The sequence below is a fragment of the Astyanax mexicanus genome, chromosome 19, assembly GCF_023375975.1.
Source record: "Astyanax mexicanus isolate ESR-SI-001 chromosome 19, AstMex3_surface, whole genome shotgun sequence".
NCBI lineage: Eukaryota > Metazoa > Chordata > Actinopteri > Characiformes > Acestrorhamphidae > Astyanax > Astyanax mexicanus.
Genome location: NC_064426.1, coordinates 25,266,869 through 25,292,058, shown reverse-complemented (window position 1 = coordinate 25,292,058; position 25,190 = coordinate 25,266,869). Strand labels below are relative to the sequence as shown.

Genomic DNA, 25,190 nt, shown 5'->3' with positions numbered 1-25,190 from the left:
AGAGGAACTGCAGCAGTTTCATTCTTCAAACCAGCAAATGCTCCCAGAGAGAGTACTGTCCCCATTCATTTTTTTGTTAAAAAAGAAATGGATGACATGCAGTGGTTCTTAGACCACTGCCAGAATCTAAACATATATTGTTCCCTGTGGAATGTTAAAAAAAAAAAAAAAAAAGTTAATTTGACAAACTGTGTCTTATGTTTCATGTCGATTTCTTTCTCTGTCTGCTTTCTTTCTTGAACATCAGGTTGTACCACAGAACTGTATCTAGTTGGATTCAGAGTCTATTGATTAAAATAACCCCTTTAAACAAAATGTATTTGGAACACTGGTTAATAGCCACACTAGTAAGCATTATACTAAGTTTGTGTTGGTTTTCATATGTCCCAGATAGCAAAGAACATTTTGATTAACATTGAGTTATGGTTGCATTACACCTTTAATGTTGATGAAAAAACAACCTTTTATTTAACATACCCTTAGAGGCATTTGTTAGTGGTAAAATTCAGACTTTGAGTCAATGTTTATTAAAGGCTTTGAGTAGTTGGGACTCTTCTACACTCACAATGCTTTTAGACAAATTGTGCTCCCCTAAATATGTCATTTATGATATTTATTTAAATGGCCCTTTATACACCAGAATATCAGTACAAGGTATAATAATTATGAAAATACATATTTAATACAAACAACACATATAAAACCATAATGTTGAATAAATAAAAAGTGATATGCACTAATGTTTTGATTAAGACAAGGATAAAATGAATATTGATTTAACAAACTTTTGCTACCTGCAATAACTACAAGACAATCAAAAATACAACACACTTTAGAGATAAGCCGTTTATTCATATTAAGAGCCCTACTCTGTTTTCTGGTTGTATTGTATCAGTAGATACAATGTGCACAACTGTTATCAATTATACATGCTGGCCAATGTCAGGACTGTTATCATTTGTATAATCGCACAACACACTAAGGATGTAAAAACTATTATAAGCCTTCAGAAGTGTAAAATCTAATCTACCACCTACAAAAACTGTTACACACATCCTTGCATGGCCAAGCTCACGTCCACACTTAATTTCATTGGCCACTACAGGGTTAAGGGTGCAGGTGCACTGTGAAGCTCCTGTTGCACACAGACAGTCTTGCAATCTTCTGGTGCTTGCTCATGAACAAGTCTCCCTGGGTTGAGAGAGGAAGAGAAGGGTTAGGAGGGAGTAAAACACATTTACTAGGGAAACCCAACTCTTCTGGAGGTTTAGGGGGCTGCTGATGTGGGCCTCGAGCTGAAAACATCTTTTTGCCCAAATGTTTTACAGTCAATTACATAGAATGCATGTGGGGAAACCTGCACGAAATATTACATACTACAATTTACTGCATGGATATTTTATTCACAAATAGGAGCTGATAAACACAAATTGGATAATGGACACAAGTAAAAATGCATATGATATAATATTTAAATTGGAAGAACCGATTCAAAAGATTAAAAGGGACAATCTGTTAGTTTACTGACAGGGCCTCAAATAATGTTGCTATAGGGTGTGGCTAAGTTGATGGGGCTGCCGTTGTCAAGGGGCGTGTTAAAAAAAATGAATGTTCAAAAATATAGTTTTTTATATAACAAGTATTTAGATAACAAATTACGTCCTTTCCAAAATTAATTGACCAAAAGTCCCCTTTCTGTATTTATTTCTTTAACGTTCTTCCTCGTGTGTTGCTATGAACTACATTGACCATAAGGCTGTGTGACAGTGGGCGTGTTCGGACTTTTACAAGACCAGTCCCTCATTTCCTGGTTAAACATGGCGGATGAGAATGAGACAGCACCGAAGCCGGAGAAAAAAGAGGAGCTAGAAGAGGACCACGGACACTGCAGCGACTGCGAAAATGAAGAGCACCATTTTGACGACGGGTAAGCGATGCAAACTCTGCTGCTGCTGCGGTTAGAGATTTAAAACAGTCGTGGTCCGCAGCCTTAAATGCTCGGCCGTCATACGGCTGGGTCAGTGGAAGCCAAAGGAACGGGAGTCATAGGAACCCGCCCATTGGACGGTTGGGATTGGTCTGTTTGTTTGATTGACAATGCGTTCTACGCTGTAATTGGAGCATACGGGTGGGTTGTGAGGAGATGGGCGGGACTTAAAACCTCGTTTCTTTAGTTCTGCTGCTCAAAGCTAAGCTGCTTCTCTGTGTTGAAAGCTCAGCGCTGCTATACTGTCATTTCTAACCACGTTTTTTAGTTTCTGGGACATAATAGTATAAATATTACTTTATTTAACATTTGGCTACAATGTTCGTACTAGCTAGATGTTTATATTGATGCCTGGGTTGTTTAAATGGGCTAAATGTTGAGCTTACTGGCACATGAACCACCCTGAGCGATTGGGTTCCTAGGTTAACACTCAGGTTAGTTAGCTAGCTAGCAAGTTATCTAGCTAACTAACCTGGGTAACTAAACGAGCTGGCTAATATAATAACCAACTGTTACTTTGTAAAATAACCTAGATGGCCATATAAGTAAATATCCAGCTATTATATCCATCTTGTTCTAAATAGCTAGCTATAGCATTTAAGCTGTAGGTTAGTAATGGATAAAGCAGGTCGCTAGCTAGCTAAGTTAGCTTTAGCTAACTAGAACAGAAATCATATAGAGGCCTCCCTGTCCTTGCTAACAGCTAGCTAACTAGACCAGACTAGCCAGCATGTCTGTAGCTAGCAGCCTTCTAGCTAGCTTTAATCAGTTTAATCTACATTTTTAAATTCTTTCTCAGAATTTCTTTCTACATTTAGGCGTCATTTCTAAGGTATTCCACGTTAGGTTACATTTATAAATGTAGTGACATTTCAGAAGGTGAACACCTGTTTTGGCCAAATGTATTTGTGTATGCTGGGAGGCAAAGTTAGTTAGCTAACGATAACACATATTTATAAACCTGTCCAGAATGTAACTTAGTTAGCTACATTGCAATTTGTTTATTTAGCTGGTATAGTTAGCTACGTTTTAAGCCTTAAAAGTTAGCATAGCGCAGCACAGCTGGGAAATTACCTATGCTTTATTATGTCACATAAAACCAAACCAAAGACGTAACTTACAGCCAACAAAACAAAATCACCAAATACTGAAAGCAAGACACCATGATTTGCCCGTATACTGCTAGTTAGCTACTAGCTAGAAACTGTTAGGTTAGATTTTCTAGGTTTGCTTGGTACTGTAGCTACATACACAGAATAGGACAGAGCTATTGTTCTCTATATCTACAGATATAGCCCTCAAACTGGAAAACATTAGATAATAAGAAAATGCTTTAGGCCACAAATGAGTACACAATAAAGTGCTGTGTGTGCTTTGGCAGCAGATATGGATATGAATATGGTGAAACGTGCTTCATATCAGGCAAACAACAATTTATTTCGCTTTCACTTTCAACATTATAACCTAATTCCCCTAGGGTAATTCAGGGAGGTTTTGTTCAACCTGTCTTTCATATTTTTTATGTGTTCCCTCATCTTTTCATCTGTTCAATGTTTTAATATAGTTGCTGTTAATTGTTATTTTTCTTTCATATATCAAGTTCCACCTTCTTTTATCATTTATATAATTCTTTCAAGTGAACCCTGCTGTAATCAGGTATTTGCTTTGTAAGTGACAAAGCTTAAAGAGCTGCTGATTGCTTTGTGGTTGTGCTGTTCACATAAGTGCATCATTTTTGTGGGTAGCCTTAAATTTGGGATTGGTATGAGTACGGTAAAATTAATTTTATATTAATATAATAAAGAACTATTTGGATATTAGCTTTACTAAAGACAGACTCTTATAGTGTAGGTCCTTTGCCAGGAAAGTCCAATTGGCCAGCAAATGGCCAATTCGGCTGCAGGTTTTCATTCTAAACAACCAGCAGCACATCTGATTCCACTGGTTTAACCAATTGGTCAGTCTTCAAACAACGAATGACATGTGCTTCTGCTTGGCTGTCCTAAAAACCCTGCAGCCAAACTGATTTTTGCATATAAAATTTTAACAAGCAATATAGAAGAACCACCTTTGGTTCCATAAATGTAAATGTAATTATTTATTCTTATTTTTAATACACTATACAATATATGCCAAATGTCATAGGACCGTAACTAGTATCATCAAATCCAGTGACTTTTTTTTCATGTCCTATGGAAGCTAAAAAAAAAAAAAATCATTACTGGGACTCGTGGATTTGAGGAATTTAAAATGGCTACAAAACTTGGAACATAGAAATGGCATATCATAATTCGCCTTATCCTATGCCCACGCCTCCCACATCACGTCACATCACATGACACAGACAGCAGCAGTTGTTTTTGGTCCACCAAGCCTCATGGTTCTGCCCACAAAGTCTGCTGAGCGACAGAGAATCGTGGACACACAAACGCAAATGTGTAAACATGGGCAGCGGTGTAGGTAAATTGTTAGGATTAATGAAATGGTCCAATTAAATTTAATGTATGGACATGTTTTCTACAGTTTAGAAGCCAAATTAATTTGCTGTGGATATACTTTTTAGGATGTCAAACATGCTAGACTCTTCCAGTTCAGATTTACACTCAAACCTTCTATGTGCTAGTGCTATGTCTTCACCTCACTGGTGTTGGAGTCCTAATGAGTGGGTTGGGTAATTGGCCTTGTAAAAAAAAAAAAAACTATTAAAGTTTTAATAATGGTAATACATATTGTAAAATCACAATTCCAACCTCCTTAAATTAAACTAATTCTATCCAAACAGTAGGCGTGCTTAGTAAGATGTCTGAATTAGAATATTTTGCTGGATATTTAGTGCATGCATGTAACCTGGAAACATGTACACATTTAAGAAAAATAACCTTAAAGCTTAACAGCAAGTGGACAGCTTTCCGAATACTGCTATTATTATATAATTGATGATTTGATTTACAACTAATTAACAAATTACTATATCACTATGTTTGTTTATATTTATTTATTTATTTATTTGTTTGTTTGTTTGTTTATTTAGCATTTAGCTGACACTTAGACCAAAGTGATTTACAAGGTTATTCTTATTACAGGAGTGGACCAATGTAGTGTTAGGAGTCTTGCCCAAGGACTCTTATTGGTGTAGCGCAGCCTAGTCACACGGACTCGTCCATGATGTGGTAGCTCACTAGCAGGTAGTGGTGTTATCCACACCAACCACTAACAGAAGACTTCAACATCAGAACGGAGTTATCGTTTTACTGATATATACTGTGTACAATACGATATGATACACCCATAATTCCAATGCTATTTAGTCACAAACATTACTGTTCGTAACCACACTGATCTGGTCAGTGTGTTAAAATAACAAAACACACCCCCTTAAGTTAAACTATTTTCATTAGCATGATTTTCAGGACCCAGTCTTCTAGTACATTAGCCTCATAGCTCCAGTGAAAAGCTACCAATCAAAAGACTACATTTTGCTTAAGAGGTGTACTGTGTGAATTAGATTTTTCAGTAAAGTACCTCTAACTGTAACAAACAATGTTAGCATGTTGGTACTGTATGTGGACTGAATGTCTTTCCCACTCAAAGCACCACACATACAGTTAGCGGCCATGCTAGCTCCACAGTCCAGTGTTCACTCAGGCAGTACAGACCGAAAACACTGGTCAGCGGAGCAGCAGAGGCTTTTGGTGTTAACGTTTGTGTAGATTTTGCTTTAGTGGCCTCTTCACTCTAGCAGGGATGGAAGCCTGTCGAAGTGACAGTTAGCGTGGTTGCTTTCTCTCACTAGCTTTTGTTCTGTGTCATAGGGCACGTCCCTCGTCCCCTCACAAACGTACGCTTTTCCCCCCGGGGTAATGTGACATACCATCTGTCCCACAGTAACAAATGTAGCACAGTGCCCTCACCTCACTACCCCCCCTTTGGTTGCTAATAGGATTAACTGCTGCTCCTCAGTAAGTACGCTGCTATGTCCTGACTCTAGTTTAACTAAACCCATATTAGCTCTGCTTAGCTAGAGATAGAGCTGCTGTGTTGTGTGTCTGTTGATGGTTTAGTGTCTTCTGGGTAAAACACATCTCTTGTGAAACTGAACATGCTGTTAAAGTGAATCAGCTGTTTTGGTTTGGAGGGAGTCAGGGCATGGTTTCCTTTGGGACTAGATAGAGAAAACAAAGTTTATGACACGGATTGTGATGTCGGTCAGAACAGAATTGAAAAAACATACATAATCAAATCAAATCAAATTTATTTGTATAGCGCTTTTTACAACTGGTGTTGGCACAAAGCAGCTTTACAGAGTGCCATAAGAGTGCAGTCTCTTTAAAAATAATTTTCAGAAGAGTGATACCGTCAAAAAACCACTTTTACAATGTATGCGCTTATAGAACAAAAACAGATGTTTTTTAACAGAGATGTATGAAGGACCTTTTGAAAAACCTGCTGTACGCAGAACCTTGTTTGCATTAAAGATGTGAGAATTAAGAACCCTTTAATTGCCTGAAGAATCTTCACCTGTATAATAGACAGGTTCTTTACTCATACATTTCTATTATAAGCATTGTTCTTATGTACGAGTACTACATGAAACAACCCTACGTGTAGCTGCGGAACCTACGCCTTAGCCTTCTCCTAGTCTGATTTGCAGCTCTCAAGAAATCTAACTACAGGGGCTCCAGGTGGTCCAGTGGGCTGAGCGCTGCCACTATGATTCGAATCCTGTTCATGTAGCTTGCCGTTGGCTACTGGACCCCTGAGGGAGTACAATTGGCCTTGCTCTCTCTGGGTAAGTAGATGAAGCTCTCTCCCCACATCACTCTTAGGGTGATGTCGATCAGCACAAGGCATCTGGGAGCTAATGTTACGGAACCAAGTCGCTTCGGTTTCCTCCGAGCGCACTGTGATGCAACTTGGCAATGCTGCATTTTGAAAAGATGTGGTGGTTGACTTCACATGTATCTTACACATGTTTTCCTAATGTTTTACCAGTGTAATGTTTTTTTTTTTTAAGTTACATATTTAAACCATGTTTAAAAACCTTTGTCAGGTTTTCTAGATCTTAAAAATGTACCGTACAAGAATAAATGTGAAGTTTGGAAGCTTGGTGAACAAACATGGTTTGTTAGGGGACCAAAATATTTTGTTTGTATGTTTTCCCTACTCTGCCCCCTCTGGCATTGCCTAAATAACCTTGTGAAGCACCTTTATTTTTAGGGGAAGAATATATTAGTGTGTTATAACATGGCATGCCATAGAGAACCTCTGGAATAAACTGTATTATTTTATGATGTTAATCAGAATTCATGGCTGTTTGGTTGCTTTAGCTCCATTGTGTTGTCCTCTTGTTTTCTTTGCCCTTTATTGAATAGATGTTCTACCTGCTTCTGCTTTTTTGTTTATCTCTCTCTCTCTCTTTCTCTCTCTCTCTTTCTCTCTCTCTGTCTTTCTCTCTCTAGTTACTAAAAACCTTGTATTTTCAAAATGGTTTCAAAACTTTTTGGGGGGATTCTTAACATGTTCTGTAACTTGCATACACATATAAATAACATTTTGTGAGGGAACAGAATGGAGTTAAGCCATTGAAGGGGTAGGTGTGATCCTTAGTTAAATACGTGATAAAACACATTTATAATAGCACTCCTTGCCTGTTCTCATCTGTCCTTTTTGTGTGGTAGTAGGTGTTGGTCATGTGCCAGGCTTGCGCACACACATGCACAGTGAATGTGCATGTGTGAAGTTAAATGCACATTTCTTAGCATTTTTCGTTGTTTTTGCCATATTTTAGTTAATTTTTTCGGTTGTCACACATTTTTTGTGCATCCTTAGTAAATAATCTGATATGATGAGATTGATATCATTTAAAGTTCTCAATATGTCAATTCTTCCTTTTTATCATTTGTAGGGAAAAGGGTGACACAGGGGCCAAGAAGAAGAAAAAGAAACAAAAGAAAAAGAAGGACAAGTCTGCAGGAAAGGACTCTGCACAGGACCCATTGGCCAAAGTGAGTGTTTATTTCTTTGATTCCGTTATGATTTTCCTTAACACTGTAATAGATGTTTGAGCTAAACCTTTTTTTCTGTCTGTTTCTCTTTCCTCCTCTCTCCAGGTAAACTCTTTACCTGCTGATAAGCTTCAGGAGATCCAGAAAGCCATCGAGCTCTTCTCAGTGGGACCAGGACCAGCCAAAACCATGGAAGAGGCATCCCGTCGCAGCTACCAGTTCTGGGACACTCAGCCTGTCCCGAAACTAGGTAAACTGTAGTAATACTGTTGGTGACTGTTATGCAGCCACTTATGTACAATGTAAAAAGCTAATGTACAGACTACTGTACGTGTTCAGAAACTTCCAGCTGTCTGTCATGTCTTTGGTTCCTCATCTTTTGCCATCAGCCTTGTTTTTTAATGATGCAGCAATTCTACAGAAGCCATACACACACCCTACACTTCATTAGAATCAATACGTGACCAAACACAAGAATTAGGAATACAATTAATCATATTAAATGCCTGAGAAATGCCTGCTTACTAATGTCAGACCATATCATGTAGCAAACATGCTGTTTAAATGAAGCCTCAAAAAAGGAGCTCAGTAAAATGGCTTCATTGCAAACAGTGCAGTTTTTGCTAGAGCATGAGTAGACTGATAAATCTGAGTGTTAAATCTAATTCATACTGAGCTCTTTTTAATGACAATAAACTGAATTGTTCTGTTATGGATGTGTAAAGAGTGATAAACATAGCAGTTTATGATGATGATGGGGGGGGTTATAATTCTAATGATGCTCGAAGAAGTGAATGTCAAACAACATACTATGCTGCTCACATTTTAGATATTAAATGGATTGATCATTTTGTGTAGGACATACTAAAACTTTACTTGCACTATATGCCCAATTATTTGTGAAACTCATCTATTCGTGTTACATCTATGGATTCAGATGTGAAAATATACATACTGCTTGTCTATTAAAAAAAAAAACATTAGATTTAATTCATAGTTTAGATGTCTGTTTTTTAAGTTTAGGTTTCTTTTTTAATGGTTTCTTAAAAATTTATTTTAAAAAATGTAGCATTGCAGTGTATTGAATTATAACTGCTTTCCAATACACAGCGATATCTGAGCACTCCCTAGGGCATATAAACATTAACCTATGCATGGCTAGAGAAGTGTATAAAGACCCCCAGCTTTTAGCTGTTAAGCAATGGAAGGAACTGTGTTCTCTGGAATGATGGTGCTCCATCAAGTACTTTTGAAATGGGTATGAGTTGGGGATCCTTACATGGAGCTGTGACCATCCAACATTCTGACCTCTCTAATGCTCTTGTCTTGGAGTGCATTTAGATCCGCTTCAAGCTCTCCCTGAGACAATTTGTACAACAAAAGCTGAATAAACTTTTTTTAAATTCTGTTAGTTTAAGAAACAGGTGTCCCAATACTTTTGTCCATATAGTGAAAGTTTCCAAAGCTTTTCCAAGCCTAGCCTGTCAGTTGTCTCATTTTTATATGTTTTTCTCTCAAACAGGAGAGATGGTGACTTCACATGGTTGCATTGAGCCTGATAAAGATAGCATCCGAGAGGAGCCGTACAGCCTTCCTCAGGGTTTCAGCTGGGACGCTCTGGATTTGGGCAACCCCGGTGTGGTAAGACAGACCAGCCCACGCACTAATACCAGCAGTACTCAAGCCTGACTAAGCCAGTTTCTCTCTTTAACCCTGAGACATTTTCGGTCAGTTGTGGTTCGTTAAGACAGTGGGCCTTAATGCTCAAATCCAATTTGCTGATTTCTTCCCCCTTACTGGTTGCTCTATCTAGACATGCTATTATTGTAGCCTGTCGTACTTAAGAGGAGACAAAATTAGAATGATTCTTCAAAATGTATTTTTGTCTTGAAAGGTCTTGTGTTTGCACTGAAAGGAATTATTTTGATTAACTGGCTCTGCAAGATAGACTTTGGAGGCTTTTGCCTTTGGAGATTTGAGCTGTAATCTATATTTGCCTTGTCTTTTCTGGTACATTATTGACCTCAGCTTAGCCTTTTCTAAAATTAATCTATTATCCAGGAAATACTGAGTACAAGAGAATTTAAGTGAAGCTTTAAATACCAGTACCCAGTTGCACAAAACATCAGTTTTAGAGGAATCGCACTGTGTTGTTGCACACAATCTGATCTGTGAACTGTGGTGGATGACCTGATGGTCAAACAGCAATCAGTGTCGGGCCAGACAGGCGGGTAGTCTATATCTTTGAGGAAGGCAGAAAGATGCAATTAGTTTTGACTGTTTATGGAGAATAGACAATAATGCAGCATTATGAGAGTGTGGCTAATGACTTTGGCAGATCTGAATTTAACAGCCTAACTAAAGCAAGAGAAGGTAACATAGACACAGAGGCACCATAAAAGCCTGTCATCTACCCACTCCACCCTCAACACCTTTTCAGTGCTTTCAGAAAGCTCCATTCTCAAAAAACAAAACTCAGAGTTAGAACTTTCCGTCTTCAGGAAAGAATGGATTCAGTTAAATACCAGCAAATTCTGTGAACAAATATCACACTGTCTGCACAATTTTTGAAAATAAAAAAAGAGCATTATGATAATGAACACACATGATAATTCACGGTAAATTTCCTCAAAAGTCAAAACTGAAAGTTTTGCCATAGCAGTGCAGAAAGATGGCCCAAGAATCACACACAACTACAAGCTTTTTGTAAGAAAGAAATGGTTAAAATTCCCCAAACAGAAACTACATGTTTATAAAGAGTGTTTGCACACTGCGATATTTGCAGGGTTAAAAAATGTTTGGGTTTTTTTTTAAGGGGAAAAAAACATATATTGTAAAATATTGTGCCAAATTTACCTCCATCCATTTGGGAACCAGGTCATCTTGTACTTGCATTTATATTCGAAGTGTCCAGACCAATAAACAGTCTACATATTTGTGCTTTTTTTTCTGACCAGCTAAAAGAGCTCTACACTCTCCTGAATGAGAACTACGTGGAGGATGATGACAACATGTTCCGCTTTGACTACTCACCGGAGTTCTTGCTGTGGTATGTGAAATTAGTGGAGTGTTTTCTTTTTTTTTCTTTCACTTACAAATAAATCTGCAACTCCATCTACTTGTGTCTATTTACCACTACTGTTCTCTCTCTTTCAGGGCTCTCCGCCCCCCAGGCTGGTTGCCACAGTGGCACTGTGGTGTGAGAGTGAACTCGAATCAGAAACTAGTGGGCTTCATCAGTGCCATCCCCGCCAACATCCGCATTTATGATATGTAAGAACTAATTCATTATCTTTTCTTGAAGCTAGGAACATTCTAGCTTGCTACACATATTAACTTGTTAAGCCACAAATATTACAAGCAAAATATTAGAATATTAAATGTTTTTTTTTTATTATTCCAATCTGAACCATTTTACTTATTTTAATGTTTAAAACAGCTTCACTCACTAACATAAAAAATATTTGAAAAATATGTAAGTCAGTCTAAAAATGTTAAAAGCTAAAGCTAGTCAAAGAGGAGAAGGGAGAATGGCTGACCGGAGGCTCAAAGCTGATAATGCTGGTTGACTGGAGAATGAGAAATCTTGATTGGAGGCAAAAAAAATAATAATTCTGTACCAACTGGAGAATGGATTAAGACTGACTAAAGACTCGCTAGCACTAGGCTGAACAGAGAAGGGAGAATGACTGGCTTGAGGCTAAAAGCTAATGCTAGGCTCACTGGAGAAAGAAAAATGGCTGACTAGAGCCTAAAAGCTAATGTTAAGCTCACCAGGGAAGAAGGAATTTTAGACTTCAGACTAACATATAGTATCTGGTGAATCAGAGACGAGAGAATTGCTAACTAAAGGCTAAAAAAATATAGCTGTTGCCTCATATTAAAGTATTTCTTTCCTTAATCAAAGTCACATTGACAGTTTATACATTAAAAATCTCTGTAAAAAATAAGAGACCACTTAAAAACGATGATGATTTTCTTTGATTTTACCAAATTGAAAACCTCCGGAATATAGTCAATAGGAAGATGGATGGTCACAAGCCATCAAACCAAGCTGAACTGCTTGAATTTTTGCACCAGGAGTAGTATAAAGTTATCCAAAAGCAGTGTGTAAGACTGGTGGAGGAAAACATGCCAAGATGCATGAAAACTGTAATTAAAAACCAGGGTTATTCCACCAAATATTGATTTCTTAACTAAACATTTTTTGCATTATGCTTTTTTATTTCAGCCGTTTCTCATTTTCTGCAAATAAATACTTTAAACAAAATTTAAATGATTTGGAATTTGGTTGAAATGTGTCTGTAGTTCATAGAATAAAACAACATAGTTAATTTTACTCAAACATGTACCTATAGATAACAAAATCGGAGAAACTGATTCAGATTTATGAACTGATTTATGTGATATTGTATGCAAAATGTCAGCAAAAACGGATACTATGTGCCTAAATTTCAAGCAGCAGTTGCCTCAATGAACCTGCACATAATACATGCAGACAAAACAACACCATGCCAAAAAAGTGAAAATAACGAAATAATCGGAAAAGCAAAAATTTAACATAATGGGTGATGGCCAAAAAATTCTGCTGCTTTTCTCCAGAGAGAAGAAGATGGTAGAGATTAACTTCCTGTGTGTGCACAAGAAGCTGCGCTCCAAGCGTGTGGCTCCAGTCCTGATCCGAGAAATCACCAGACGGGTCAACCTGCAGGGCATCTTTCAGGCTGTCTACACTGCAGGAGTGGTACTACCCAAACCAGTGGGCACTTGCAGGTACACACACACACACACACACACACACACACACACACACACACTCACACTTACTCTCTATACACTATACTCTATACTCTGTTTAAACTAAACTGTCCAGCATCATAACATTAATTCAGGTCAGATTAAGTATTAAGAAAATAACTGTCCACATCAGCTTCACAGCAACTAATGCTGTTTGGAAACAGAAGATACGCCTCTTTAAGGGAGAACTCCAGTGTAAAATAGTAAAACATGATAAAGTACTTTCTTTTAATGAATCGCACACTTCCGTTCTTCCACAGCGTTCCCAAGATCCAATGTTAAATGTTAACAGTTTGTCCAAACACTCTTCAGACTGGGTGACACGGGACATAATTTGTCCCGATAAATAGCTTTTTCCACCGTTATCCAGCTCAAAGTAGCTCCACACCTCCTTGCTAGAATCCAGAGAGCCCCGACATTTAAAACGAGGCATTAATAACTTAAAAGGTGCGCAAAAAGCTAAAAAAAAAAAAACACTGTTTACATCCCCTAATGCTACCTTCAACTCTTGAGCGCTGCCATCACTGTGTACTAATAATGTCATAGACATTGTCCTTTAATGTTACTGTACACATTTCCTGTATATGGACAAAAGTGCTCATAGTTTAATGCTGGAGGGCTTTATATTCCTCAAGCCCATGCCTGGCAATAGAGACAGTGCCAATAGATTTGTGTTTATCTGCTCCATAGAGTCCTATTCTGGATGGGTGAATTAAATCAATTCATTCTTTAGAACAAGTGTTTACACACATTTGGACATACAGTGTTTTGTGCAGTTTTCGTAATCGCAATAAGTATCTAAATATGTGTCCGCGTGTGTGTGGCCTCTGCGCAGGTACTGGCATCGGTCCCTGAACCCACGGAAGCTGATTGAGGTGAAGTTTTCACATCTGAGTCGGAACATGACTATGCAACGCACCATGAAGCTATATCGACTGCCGGAGGTAAACATCATTCATCTGACCTTCTAAGAGTGTCCACAATCATAGAAGAAAAGAGCACTCAGTCAGATACATAACATAACATAACATACAAACATAGTGCATCCAACAAGAATGAAGCCTCTTACATCTTTTAAACCGCAAAAAAAAGAATATTCTGCTTTGTGCAACATGCTTATGTGCTTATTGTGCTTCCTCTGCCATGAAGTTTAAATTAGTTAGAGAGAAAGAAAAATACATTCAACCATTTGGATGAGATCCTGCCCAATTCTGAACGGGAGAAAGATATAAATAACAAAAAACAAAAAAAATACACTGATTCCTGTCTTTCTGTCTCCATCTCTATTTATATTAAAATTAGTTCAGATGTCTAACAATTCTTATATTCTTTGTTACCCAGAGGAAGTAACTGTAAAAAATATATTTTATAAAAAATATTTATATATTTTAAAGCATTTCTGTTCAAGGCCATTAACCATAAAATCGTAACACATTTTTAAGAACAACTAGCAAAATACAGCTCTGGAAAGAATTAAGAGACCTTTTCAGTTTCTGAATCAGTTTCTTTGACTTTGCTATTTATAGATATATATTTGAGTACAATGAACATTGTTGTTTTATTCTACAAACTACGGACAACATTTCCCCCAAATTGTGGAATAACCACCAGTCTTACACAATGCTTTTGGATAACTTTATGCTACGTTTGCCATGTCTAAATTATCTTGAGTATCTAACATTTCTCATATTCTTCACAACCCAATCTGTGTACTAATATGCTGTTATTTGTTATTTGGCTGGTTACTTAAAACGAGTGCCCTCTGTCTATCTTCAGGCTCCCAAGACTGCAGGCTTGAGGCCGATGACTGTAAAGGATATCCCAGCTGTGCACCGCCTGCTGCAGGAGTACCTGCGTCAGTTCAACCTGGCACCCTCCATGAATCAAGAGGAGGTGAAGCACTGGCTTCTTCCTCAGGAGAACATCATCGACACCTATGTGGTGCAGGTACGCCACCTGCTGGACTGTTGATTACATAGACAAAATAAAACTGTGACTGATTCAAATGTGCATGGATTCAAAACGGAACACTAAAATGTATATACAGCTATGGAAAGAATTATGAGAACACTGTTTTTACTTTTTATAGGTATATAGGTAAAATATAGATTGTTATATTCTATAAACTACGGACATTTCTACTTTTTAAAATTAAAATTGTTATTAAGAGCATTTATTTTTAGAAAATGACAAATGGCTGAAATAACAAAAACAATGCTGAGTTTTTAGACCTCAAATTATGTAAAGAAAACAAGTTCTTGTTCATAAAGTTTTAAGAGTTCAGAAATCAATATTTGGTGGAATAACCCTGGTTTTTAATCACAGTTTTCATGCATTTTGGCATGTTCTCCTCCACCAGTCTTACACACTGCTTTTGAATAACTTTATGCCACTCCTGAATTTTACTTTAAAAGCCGTCAAACCAAGCTGAACTGCTTGAATTTTGATCCTCCATCTTCATCTTGATTATATTCCAGAGGTTTTAAATTTGGTAAAATCAAAGAAACAAAGAAAATGCTAAGACTAGTCCAGTGTACAAGACTATGCTTAACTTCTGTCTGGAGAAACTGACTCAGTGTACAGGATATCCTTGTATGTGATTTTTCTAATGTTACGTTAATTGTCTGGTGTGTTGATTTGGTAGAATGCAGAGGGGAAGGTGACCGACTTCTTGAGTTTCTACACCCTGCCGTCCACCATCATGAACCACCCAGTGCACCGCAGTCTGAAGGCTGCCTACTCCTTCTACAATGTGCACACAACCACGCCGCTGCTTGACCTGATGGGAGACGCACTGATCCTAGCCAAATCGGTCAGTAAATGCACCCATGTCTGTTTTTCTTTTGTTTCTTTCTCTGTTTAAATGTATTTTGTATTTCATATTGGATGACATTATCCAATTTTTGTCTCTCTCTCCACCTGCAGAAAGGATTTGACGTCTTTAATGCACTGGACCTGATGGAAAACAAGACCTTTCTGGAGAAGCTGAAGTTCGGTATTGGAGATGGGAACCTGCAGTATTATCTCTACAATTGGAAATGTCCCAGCATGGGTTCAGAGAAGGTACGGTCCAAAACATGCAACCTGCATCATTTTGCGTGAGATGTTGTGTCTAGGAAACATTGATCAATAATTTTTCCCTGAGATGTATACATATTTATTTAGAGTGAGATTTAATAAAATGTATTTTGATGTCATGTGGTTTATTTGTATAGAAACATAACTGACTTAAGCCCTATCTGGTAGGGATCAGTTTCTCAGGGGGATGTCTGTGAAAAATATTTGACCTCATGTTCAGTAGCTCCTCCATTTTCACTCGCTGTTGTGTTTATGTGTATCTCTGTGGAAATGCAAGCTCAAAGTGTAATTACGGTGTGCGAGAGTGGACAAATAGCTATTTTATTAAACGTGAGGTAATGAAACTCAGAGATGTGCGTCCAGACGGGACTAAAATCAAGAGTTCAGCGAAAATCAGTAGGTGATTCAGCCTGTAATTCTCTCAGAGGACGTCTGGGAAAAACATGTACATGTTCGTTCTGGATGCGAATAAAATCACAGAGGACCACCCAATAAAAGAGAAAATTACCCCAGCACCCCCTGAGAAACTAATTTTCTCCGGATAGGGCTTTAAACTAGTTTTTATTATAGGATTGTATATTTTAACAATAAAACATTAGAAACCACTTAGAAGCACCATAGCATTTACCTGGAATACCATATCAACCACCAAGCAATATGTCAAGGCATCTACCTTCCAACAAAAGCTCCATCCGGACAGGATTAGTATGTCAGTTGGTCCTGGGATAATTTTCTCTCTGTCCTCTGTGATTTTATTCCTGTCTGGAACGACCATCTCTGTGTTTTTCTTAGACGTCCTCTGAGAAAATTACAGGCTGAACTGCCTGCTGTTTTTTGCTGAACTTTGTCCAATGCCATGCACTGTAATTACACTTTAGGTGCACGTTTCCACAGAGAAAACAGTGAGTGGAAATGCAGGAGCTACTGAATACGATGTCATGTGACCGAGAAAACAAAAAAAAATCTCACTTTTTTCTTTTCTTTTTTTTCTTTTTTTTTTTTTCTTTTTTTTTTTCACTGAGTAGAAGTGTGAAATATTTTTAACAGACATCCCCCTGATAAGCAGCTGAGTAAACTGATTTCTGGGATATTGTAGATGATTAGCGGGCATCCGATTTGTGAAAGAATCTTGCAACCTGCGGTTACAGGCACAAGACTAATCCATATTATGATTCTAATCCTTTTTGAGATCGTATTAGAATCTATAGTTAAATAGTAATAAAAACACTTATTTTATATTTTTATTATTTATGGTTTTTTCCTCTCTTTCTGTGTCCATTATGCAGGTTGGACTGGTCTTGCAGTGACCCCCTTCCATCATGAAGCCCTTCCTTTCGTCATAGTGAAGCCAAGTTATGACATCATGCACTGACCACCTGACAGAAACTACAGAGGGACTTCCAGGTTTAGGAAGAAAAAGCCACCGCCCATTTTCTTTCTTTCTATTTTTTTTTTTTCTTTTCCTTCTTTTTATTTCTGCACTTGAACTTTTTGGACCTGCACTGCTGCTGCCAGGCCGAGAGAACTGTTTCTTTTCTTTCTTTTTTTTTCTTTCCTTTCCAACTTTCTTTCTTTCTTTACATCTCCCTCCATACAGGGATCTGAAGCCACTGTAATTACCATCATCGGGCAACAACACAAAGCTGTTGCGGTTGTCAATTGTATTCAGTAATGAGCGATAGTACACACACTCGAGCAGCTGATACTCCCTCACACATACTCCCATGATGCCAACAAACATTAATAACACTTGTACTTACATGCTGACACAGTCGACAGACTTCCCATATACAGCAGGGTTTTTTTCTCCCCGTCCATAATAATCTGGGAGGCGCTTTTGCAAGAAAAGTATTAAAAAAAAGGACAAAAAAAAACAAAAAAACTAATCTTTGTCGTCCTCCCTCAGTGTTTGTGACAAAAATTGTAACAATACAATCAAGAGCACCAGAAAATACCTTAATAAATGAGAAAAGCCAACAAAAGTCAGAATAAGGTAATACAATCCAAAGTGTGGACGTTACAAGGGCTGCTGTCGATAATTTGACTTTTTTTTTTCTTTTTTTTTTTTTTTAAGATTATTCTTTCATTCTCTCTGTTATTGTCATAAAACTGTATTATTGTTGGGCTTTTTTGGATTCATTTTGACTAGCTGATGTGGTACTTGCAAGAGAGAGAGATTTTCTTTTTTCTTTTTTTTGTGTTGTCTTTTAGTCTTTTGCTTTTCATGATCTCTTTCTAATCGGATCTAATGGATCGCTGCTTCATCACTAACTGCCTGTGATTCCTGTTCACTGTAATGCCAACAGAGAAGAAGCCCTGTGTAAATAAGCCAATAACGAGTAACACCAATGTAATATCAATAAAACGCTGACTGACTGCTAGGAGTCCAGAAAACCATGGACCTGTGGACTAATAGAAGAATTTCTGAGGGCAAATCATCATGACTAAGGCATGGATCTGTGAGAGTGGGATGGAGGGCAGGAGACGGGTCAGGGGTTCGGGAAGCGGGTGGGGGAAATATTTAATGTATTTGAGAGTGAAATATGATGAGTTTTGTGGGGACTGGTTTGGGGGCGTTTGGGGGGTAAAGTCAATAAGTCAAAATCTAATAACCTTAAATAATTGGCAGTTCTTCATAAAATTCTACTGCTATAGAAAAAAACATTGACTAGTATTTGAGTTGAGAACATGCACTTTGAACATTTTGGCCTGGCATGTGTTCTCTTTCTTTTTTTTTTTTTTTTTTTTTTTTTGGCTTAATTCAGTATTTTAGACAGGAACCAAGAGCAGTTCTACTGTTAAGATTTAAAGGTGGGGTAAATGGTTCTTTGAGTGTTGCAGTAGAGCAAACACTTTTTTTCATAAAGAGCCATGAGGTGGTACAAAAATGCTTAGTTTTTGAACCCAAAGTGTTTTTTTTCCTGTAGCATCACTCAAAGAGCCACTTGTTATACCTTTTTATTTTAAAGAGTGTATAGCAGTAGAGTTTTGTGACTGTTAACTGTTGTCTACTGAGGTTCTGTTGTGAACCGTATAGAGAACATCATCATCAGATGATTTGAGCTGATGGTAACGGTTGAAAACACAATGTGGTCTTTTGGTTTTCATGACTGAGAGGAAACAAACTGTCAAAAATTGAGATTTTTTTGTGCTAAATAAAAGTAGACATTGCTGTGAGGATTTGGCGCATTGCTTGTAGTCCTTGTGAATTCATGCTTTCTTGAGCCAAGAAACATCCCACACCCACTGTTCAACACGCTCCTCCTAAAATAGTCCTCAAAGGATGTGTTCACATTACAAGGATGAAATGATTCACTGCTTTAATCCAATTTTGTGAGGGCTGTGTGGAAAATTTTTTATCAGAAACAGCTCTGGAAAAAAATGAGACCACTTAAAAATGATTCTCTTTGATTTTACCAAATTACAAATCTCTGGAATATAGTCAAGAGGAAGATGGATCATCATAAGCCATCAAACCAAGCTGAACTGCTTTAAATTTTTGCACCAGGAGTGACATAAACGTATCCAAAGGCAGTGTGTAAGACTGGTGGAGGAGCTCATGCCAAGATGCATGAAAACTGTGATTAAAACCCAGGGTTATTCCACCAAATATTGATTTTTGAACTCTAAAAACTTAATGAATATAAACTTTGCATTAGTCATTTCTTTGCATTATTTAATGTTTGAAAGCTCTGTGTCGTTTTTTTTTATTTCAGCCATTTCTCATTTTCTGCAACTAAATGCTCTAAATGACAATGTTTTTATTTGGAATTTGGGAGAAATGTTTGTTGTCTGTAGTTTATAGAATAAAACAATGTTTGTTTTATTTCAACATATATACCTATTAATAGCAAAATCAGAGAAACTGAAGTGGTCTCTTACTTTTTTTTCAGAGCTGTATAGCAGGTAAAATCTAATCTTTTTAATGATTTGCTACTTATATGCTTTGTCTGACTTGCAAAATGGTTAATGGTTTCGAGACACCAAAAAAAAAGTATCCTGTTCTGATTAAAAACTCCAGCAGCACTGCTGTGTTCGATCCACACCATGACAGTGTCATTTCAGTGCTGAGAATAACTCACCACCCAAATAATAGCTGCTCTATTGTGCTTCTGTGTCATCTTGATCATTGAAGAAAATAATAAAAAAAGGATAATAAAGTATGAAAAGAAACTAAATGAATGCAGTCTGTAATTCTAGAACTGCAAAGTTTTCCTCGCTGAAAAAATAAACAGTAAATGTAGATACAAGGTAGATACAAGCAGGAGGTTTATAGAAGTCTTTGCTCAGTTTAAGCACAGTGGACATATTTATTGTCTAATATGTTGCTACTTTGAATTTTAGATAATTATCTTACAGCAAAAAAGGAAGCTGTCAGTGATGTACAGTATTACACTCAGACTTTGGAACAGGAACTCTGGTCTTCACCTAGTAACCTACAAGTCACGATTATGCCAGCTAGGTCAAAGGTGAGTTTAATAGCATACAGCTGTAGTGCCATGCAACTCATGGTACAAAATAATGGTCTGATAGTCAATAAAACACATCTATAAAAATAACTATGTACAGTATCTCACAAAAGTGAGTACAGCCCTCACATTTTTTTATGGGTCAACACTGAAGATTTGACACTTTGATACGATGTAAATGAGTCACTGTACAGCTTGCATAACCGTATAAATTTGCTGTGCATTCAAAATAACTCAACACACAGCCATTCATGTCTAAACCGGTGGCAACAAAAGTGAGTACACCCCCACGTGAAAATGGGCTAAATTGTGCCCAATTATCGATTTTCCCTCCTCTGTATCATATGTCTTGTTACAAAGTCTCAGGAATAAAGGGGGATTAGGTGTGTTAATTTTGAACTGGACGTTAAATTTCAACATGGCACCTCATAGCAAAGAACTCTCTGAGAATCTAAAGGAAAATAATTGTTGCTCTACATAAAGACAACTTAGGCTATAAGGAGATTGCTGCCACCCTGAAACGATTGAGCTAAAGTTTGGTCCCTGCAAACTGCTGTGCTTCACCATATTGAGTGTAAAAGTGGGGCTTTTGGAAGATCGAATTAAATGCACCAACTGATTCAGATATGATTATATCTTGTGAGAATCCTCATCCACCACAGTGATATTTGGTATCAGTGATAATCAGGCACTTTGTCTGTTTGTCTTGGAAGTTCAAAATGATCCCAAACAGCAGATCTCTGTCTTTTTTGAGATACTTCCATTTCACAAAAAGGATTGACAAATTATGAGCAATAAATATGAAAGCAAAGCAACGTGTGTGTGATTATTCTCCACAAAAAAAAAAAAAATATATATATATATATATTTATTATATATATATTTTTACAATGGTTTGCAGATTTTTTAACTATCAAAAACATTTTGATCTCTGCTTGTACCAAAACACAAAAAGTTTTAAAATGTTTCAACACTAACAAAACTAACAAAAATGGACACGTAAATTGTTTGACAGGAAGTATAATATTTGATAAATTTATAAGAGATTTAAAGCTGATGTCCATAAGTTTTGGGATTTAGAGCCCTTCGTTTCTTTGTTTTTACTTTGAGTGAGTGAGCTACTGAGCTCCGAGTTTCCCCTTCTGAAGTCTACATTGCTCCACCAGCCGCTTGCATTCACTAAAACTGAGCCGGACCCTCTCTTAAAGGCTGTACATGTGACGTAAGAACGTAAAGACGTGTGCCATGGCCAGAAGAACTCCAGCGAAAAGAGACCGGACAGCCCAGTTTTACAATTAATATACTTTATTAGGCTTAGCAGGGATGGTCGTTCCAGCAACACTGGTACCATTAAACACAATTTTCCCCCCTTTTCCTCTCAGAAATGCTTCTGCTTTCAGTTTAGAAACAAAATAATATACACTGCCGTTTTAAGCATTTGTTTCACAGCCAAATGCCTGAGGTATCCCAATAGTTGACCATCAAGCTCCCTGTTTAAAAACCTGATTTTTTTAAAACAGCATTTTCATTACAAAACCGTATTTACTGTGACATTTTGTGTAGCAGAAGCAGTCTGTTACATTTTATAAGAAAACATGTTTAACCCTTTCAGACCTGAATTATGTTCCAGTGGTAATCTGTAATGCTCTTACAAACAATATTTATTAAAAATAATAATAATAATTTGTTTAACATTGTTATTTTTATTTTTTTAATCCTTTATAACTTTTAGGTAACTGCATATGAAGGTTTTATTTTTTACTAATCATCCCTATGCAGTAAATCTAAATACATGATAGTCAAAATACTAATTTTGCCTTATTAGCTGTGATGCTGCTATGTTTTACTTTCATTGTGCAGATTTTCATTTTTCCAGAGCAGTGGGCAGGGTTAATATGCTATTTAATTAGCCGATAAATGTCTATTCTGGTGAACAACAGGTCCCAAAATGCAATAAGTGCAAGAATAAACAAGAATGAAGAAAACACATGATGTCCGTTTCAATAGACGCAGGGTCCGAAAGGGTTAAAATAATGCCAAAAGTCATGATAAACAGTTCAGGTATTACTAATTTATTCATAAATGTTTAGATGTCTTACTTTAGTCTAGTCAGATTACATCACACCACAGGACATTTGCTAGTTTTAATATGCTAGGCCTCAATAAAATAACTTTTGTGTCAATATAGTTTAAGATTTAAAAGACTTAAAAGAGTCTTCCATTGGTAGTTAGGGGCCTACAGTTAAAATGAGCTTCATACATGTATTTACTGTAAATAATTATTTATATCCTCTGATAAATGTTTGATTGGCAACTGTCCATAAAAGATGTGCATCACTGATACAGACTTTGTAATGGGGACTCCCTGCTTCACCCAGTAACCTGTGAGCTATGATTGTGCCAACTAGGTCAAAGGTAATAGACTTTTATAGCATACAACTGTAGTGCCATGTGTATCTCTTATAATACAAAACAATAGTCAAAACAATAAGACTCACAGTTCATAGCACCTATCAGCTCTCCCTCCTGCTTTGCCTCTAAACCCATACATCACCCAGTGCCTGATCTCTATGAATAGGCAGAGACCAAAATACTCAAAACTGAAACACAAATGATCATTTCAACATATTCTAAAAAGTATTAATAGTTTGTAGATTTTGGATTTTCCGGCTAGTTCTGGCTACGTTGCGCATATCTCCATATCATGGGGGGCTTTCTACACTAGTACTGGTGGCATCGAGACAGGGGGAGAGCTTTGGAGATTGCAAAGCTTGGGAAATGTGTGTTTGTTTAGTTTAGCTGTGAGATCTTATCCACCCTCCTCATTAACACTGTTTTAACACCATTTTATTTTTTTCAGTCTTTCTCACTGTTACCAACTGAATCATGGTCTGACCTTGTTACTCCACCTTCAGTGATGCTACAATATTTTGAACCCTCCTATGCTCATAGAATAACCAGCAAGCCAATTGCCTTTAATGACTTAACGATGCCAATTTGACAGTTACAAGAATGCCTATTCATATTTCAACCAGGTCTCCTCCTTTTTAACATCTCAAAGCAGCATTATGTGAAAATTCCCTTTTTTAAATAGCTATTTCTTGGCTCCCCCTACAGTTGCAGAGTGTAACTCACTTCTACACCAATGCAATAAATGCAGATCACAAAATAGGATATTGTACACATGCATTTGTTGACAATAGAAATGATCCAACATGACCTGAAATAAACTGTTTTTACATTGACTTACATTAAAAGCTAAGAAGAGTTGCTGTTTTGGAGATTTTTTATTGGACATCTATGATATGGAATTAGATTGAAGTGTAATATTACAGTATTTAACACAAATATAAGTTGTGCAACATTACACAGCTTTTGCGAGAGTTTCATGCAGCTCCACCAAAGTCACATAGTGCAGGTGCAGCATTTCAACTCAAAGTGACAATCACATAGACCCCATTATATCTAGTACAATCAGTGGAACATCAGCATGATTCTGAATATGATATTTTACAGTAAAACCACTTTATTATGAAAGGAATTGCTTTTCACAGAGAATAAATGTATGAATACATTTTTAGTGCTACCTTTTTCTGACTTTTGTTGATAAAATTTCAGTATTGACTTATTTTAATGTAGACAGTATTTGACACTTGACCCAATGACCTGTGACTTACTTTCGAGACTCAGACTGTAATGCTTAAGTATTACTTAATTGCAGCTGAGCGACTTGGACTCGTTTCATATTGCAAACTGATGACTCTGAATATCTGACCCCGACATATCTGTGTGAGTTTTGTAAACGGTGATAAGAAGGTGATAAGTTTGTTGTATTTGTTTTGAATCACTGACTCAGTTATTATTTTCCTTTTTGCTGCTTAAGGCTTTATTGATCTACTTGTGGTTGATCAATAGTCTTAAGAGCTTTTAAAAAAAAGTTTTCTTCAGCACAGAATAAATACATTAAAATGTATTAATGTATTATTTGTTTGTTTATTTGTTTGTATATAGTACTTTATGTACTTATGGTTTTGCATCCTTCCTTTAAACCTAATACACATAGAGAGAAATAAATACATCTTCACTGTAACATGTTAATATAAGGGGCAGTTTCCCAGTCTTGGACTACACAGCATTGTGTATATTGTTTTTCATAGAAAGGTGTTTATTTTATCAACTAGTCTGTCTCTATTTAGTCCTAAGTGTCTATTAATACATATCCATATATCAACCATTTCTTTCTTTTGTGACACAACAGTTATTCTTTCTTTTATTAAAAATGTTTATGGTTTTGTTTCTTTTTTTTTACATACAAAATGTGCTTTATTTAGATATGGAAATGTGATAACTTACAACTGTAAATACTGTAAGTACTAATGGTTGCTAGATGGTTATTTGTTAGCTAGTTTACCTTGCAATATCAAAGCAGTTTCAAACAGTTTACTCGCCAATTGTTTTTTTATGTTAAAACTTTGCTTGTTTGCAAAAATGTTTATATGTATAGCCACTTACTTTTAATACAATACAAAAAGAGAATGACTGCTTTTACTGGGGTAATATTTTACCTTGGGGCATCTACTTTAACTCAAGTAGCTACATGGTTTTGGCACTTAGTCCACCGTTGCTCAAATATGATGCAAAATAAAAGTCATATGATTATATATTTTAAAAAATAAAAAGTTTAAGTTAAAACAAAACAAATCTACACTTTTGTAAATAACGGTAACGTACCAAGACAAGATAAATACAAGACAAAATAAATAATGTAAAATAAAAGTAGTGTAATTAAACAAAACATTTAGTGCATGCATATAAAGTTCAAACATATATAATTATAAATATATTATACACTGT

The 25,190-nt window shown here is 36.7% G+C and overlaps 1 protein-coding gene across 1 annotated transcript; it reads left to right on the top strand.

Moving 5' to 3' along the window:
* Positions 1-1,792: 1,792 nt before the first annotated feature.
* On the top strand, positions 1,793-19,047 carry nmt1a (N-myristoyltransferase 1a). The gene is made up of 12 exons (XM_007234485.4): positions 1,793-1,927; positions 7,893-7,992; positions 8,098-8,242; positions 9,515-9,633; positions 10,950-11,041; positions 11,149-11,265; positions 12,595-12,765; positions 13,625-13,733; positions 14,566-14,736; positions 15,434-15,601; positions 15,715-15,852; positions 17,154-19,047. The coding sequence occupies exons 1-12, from the start codon at positions 1,818-1,820 to the stop codon at positions 17,172-17,174; spliced, it is 1,461 nt and encodes a 486-aa protein (XP_007234547.2). The 5' UTR covers positions 1,793-1,817; the 3' UTR covers positions 17,175-19,047.
* The last annotated feature ends 6,143 nt before the right edge of the window (positions 19,048-25,190 follow it).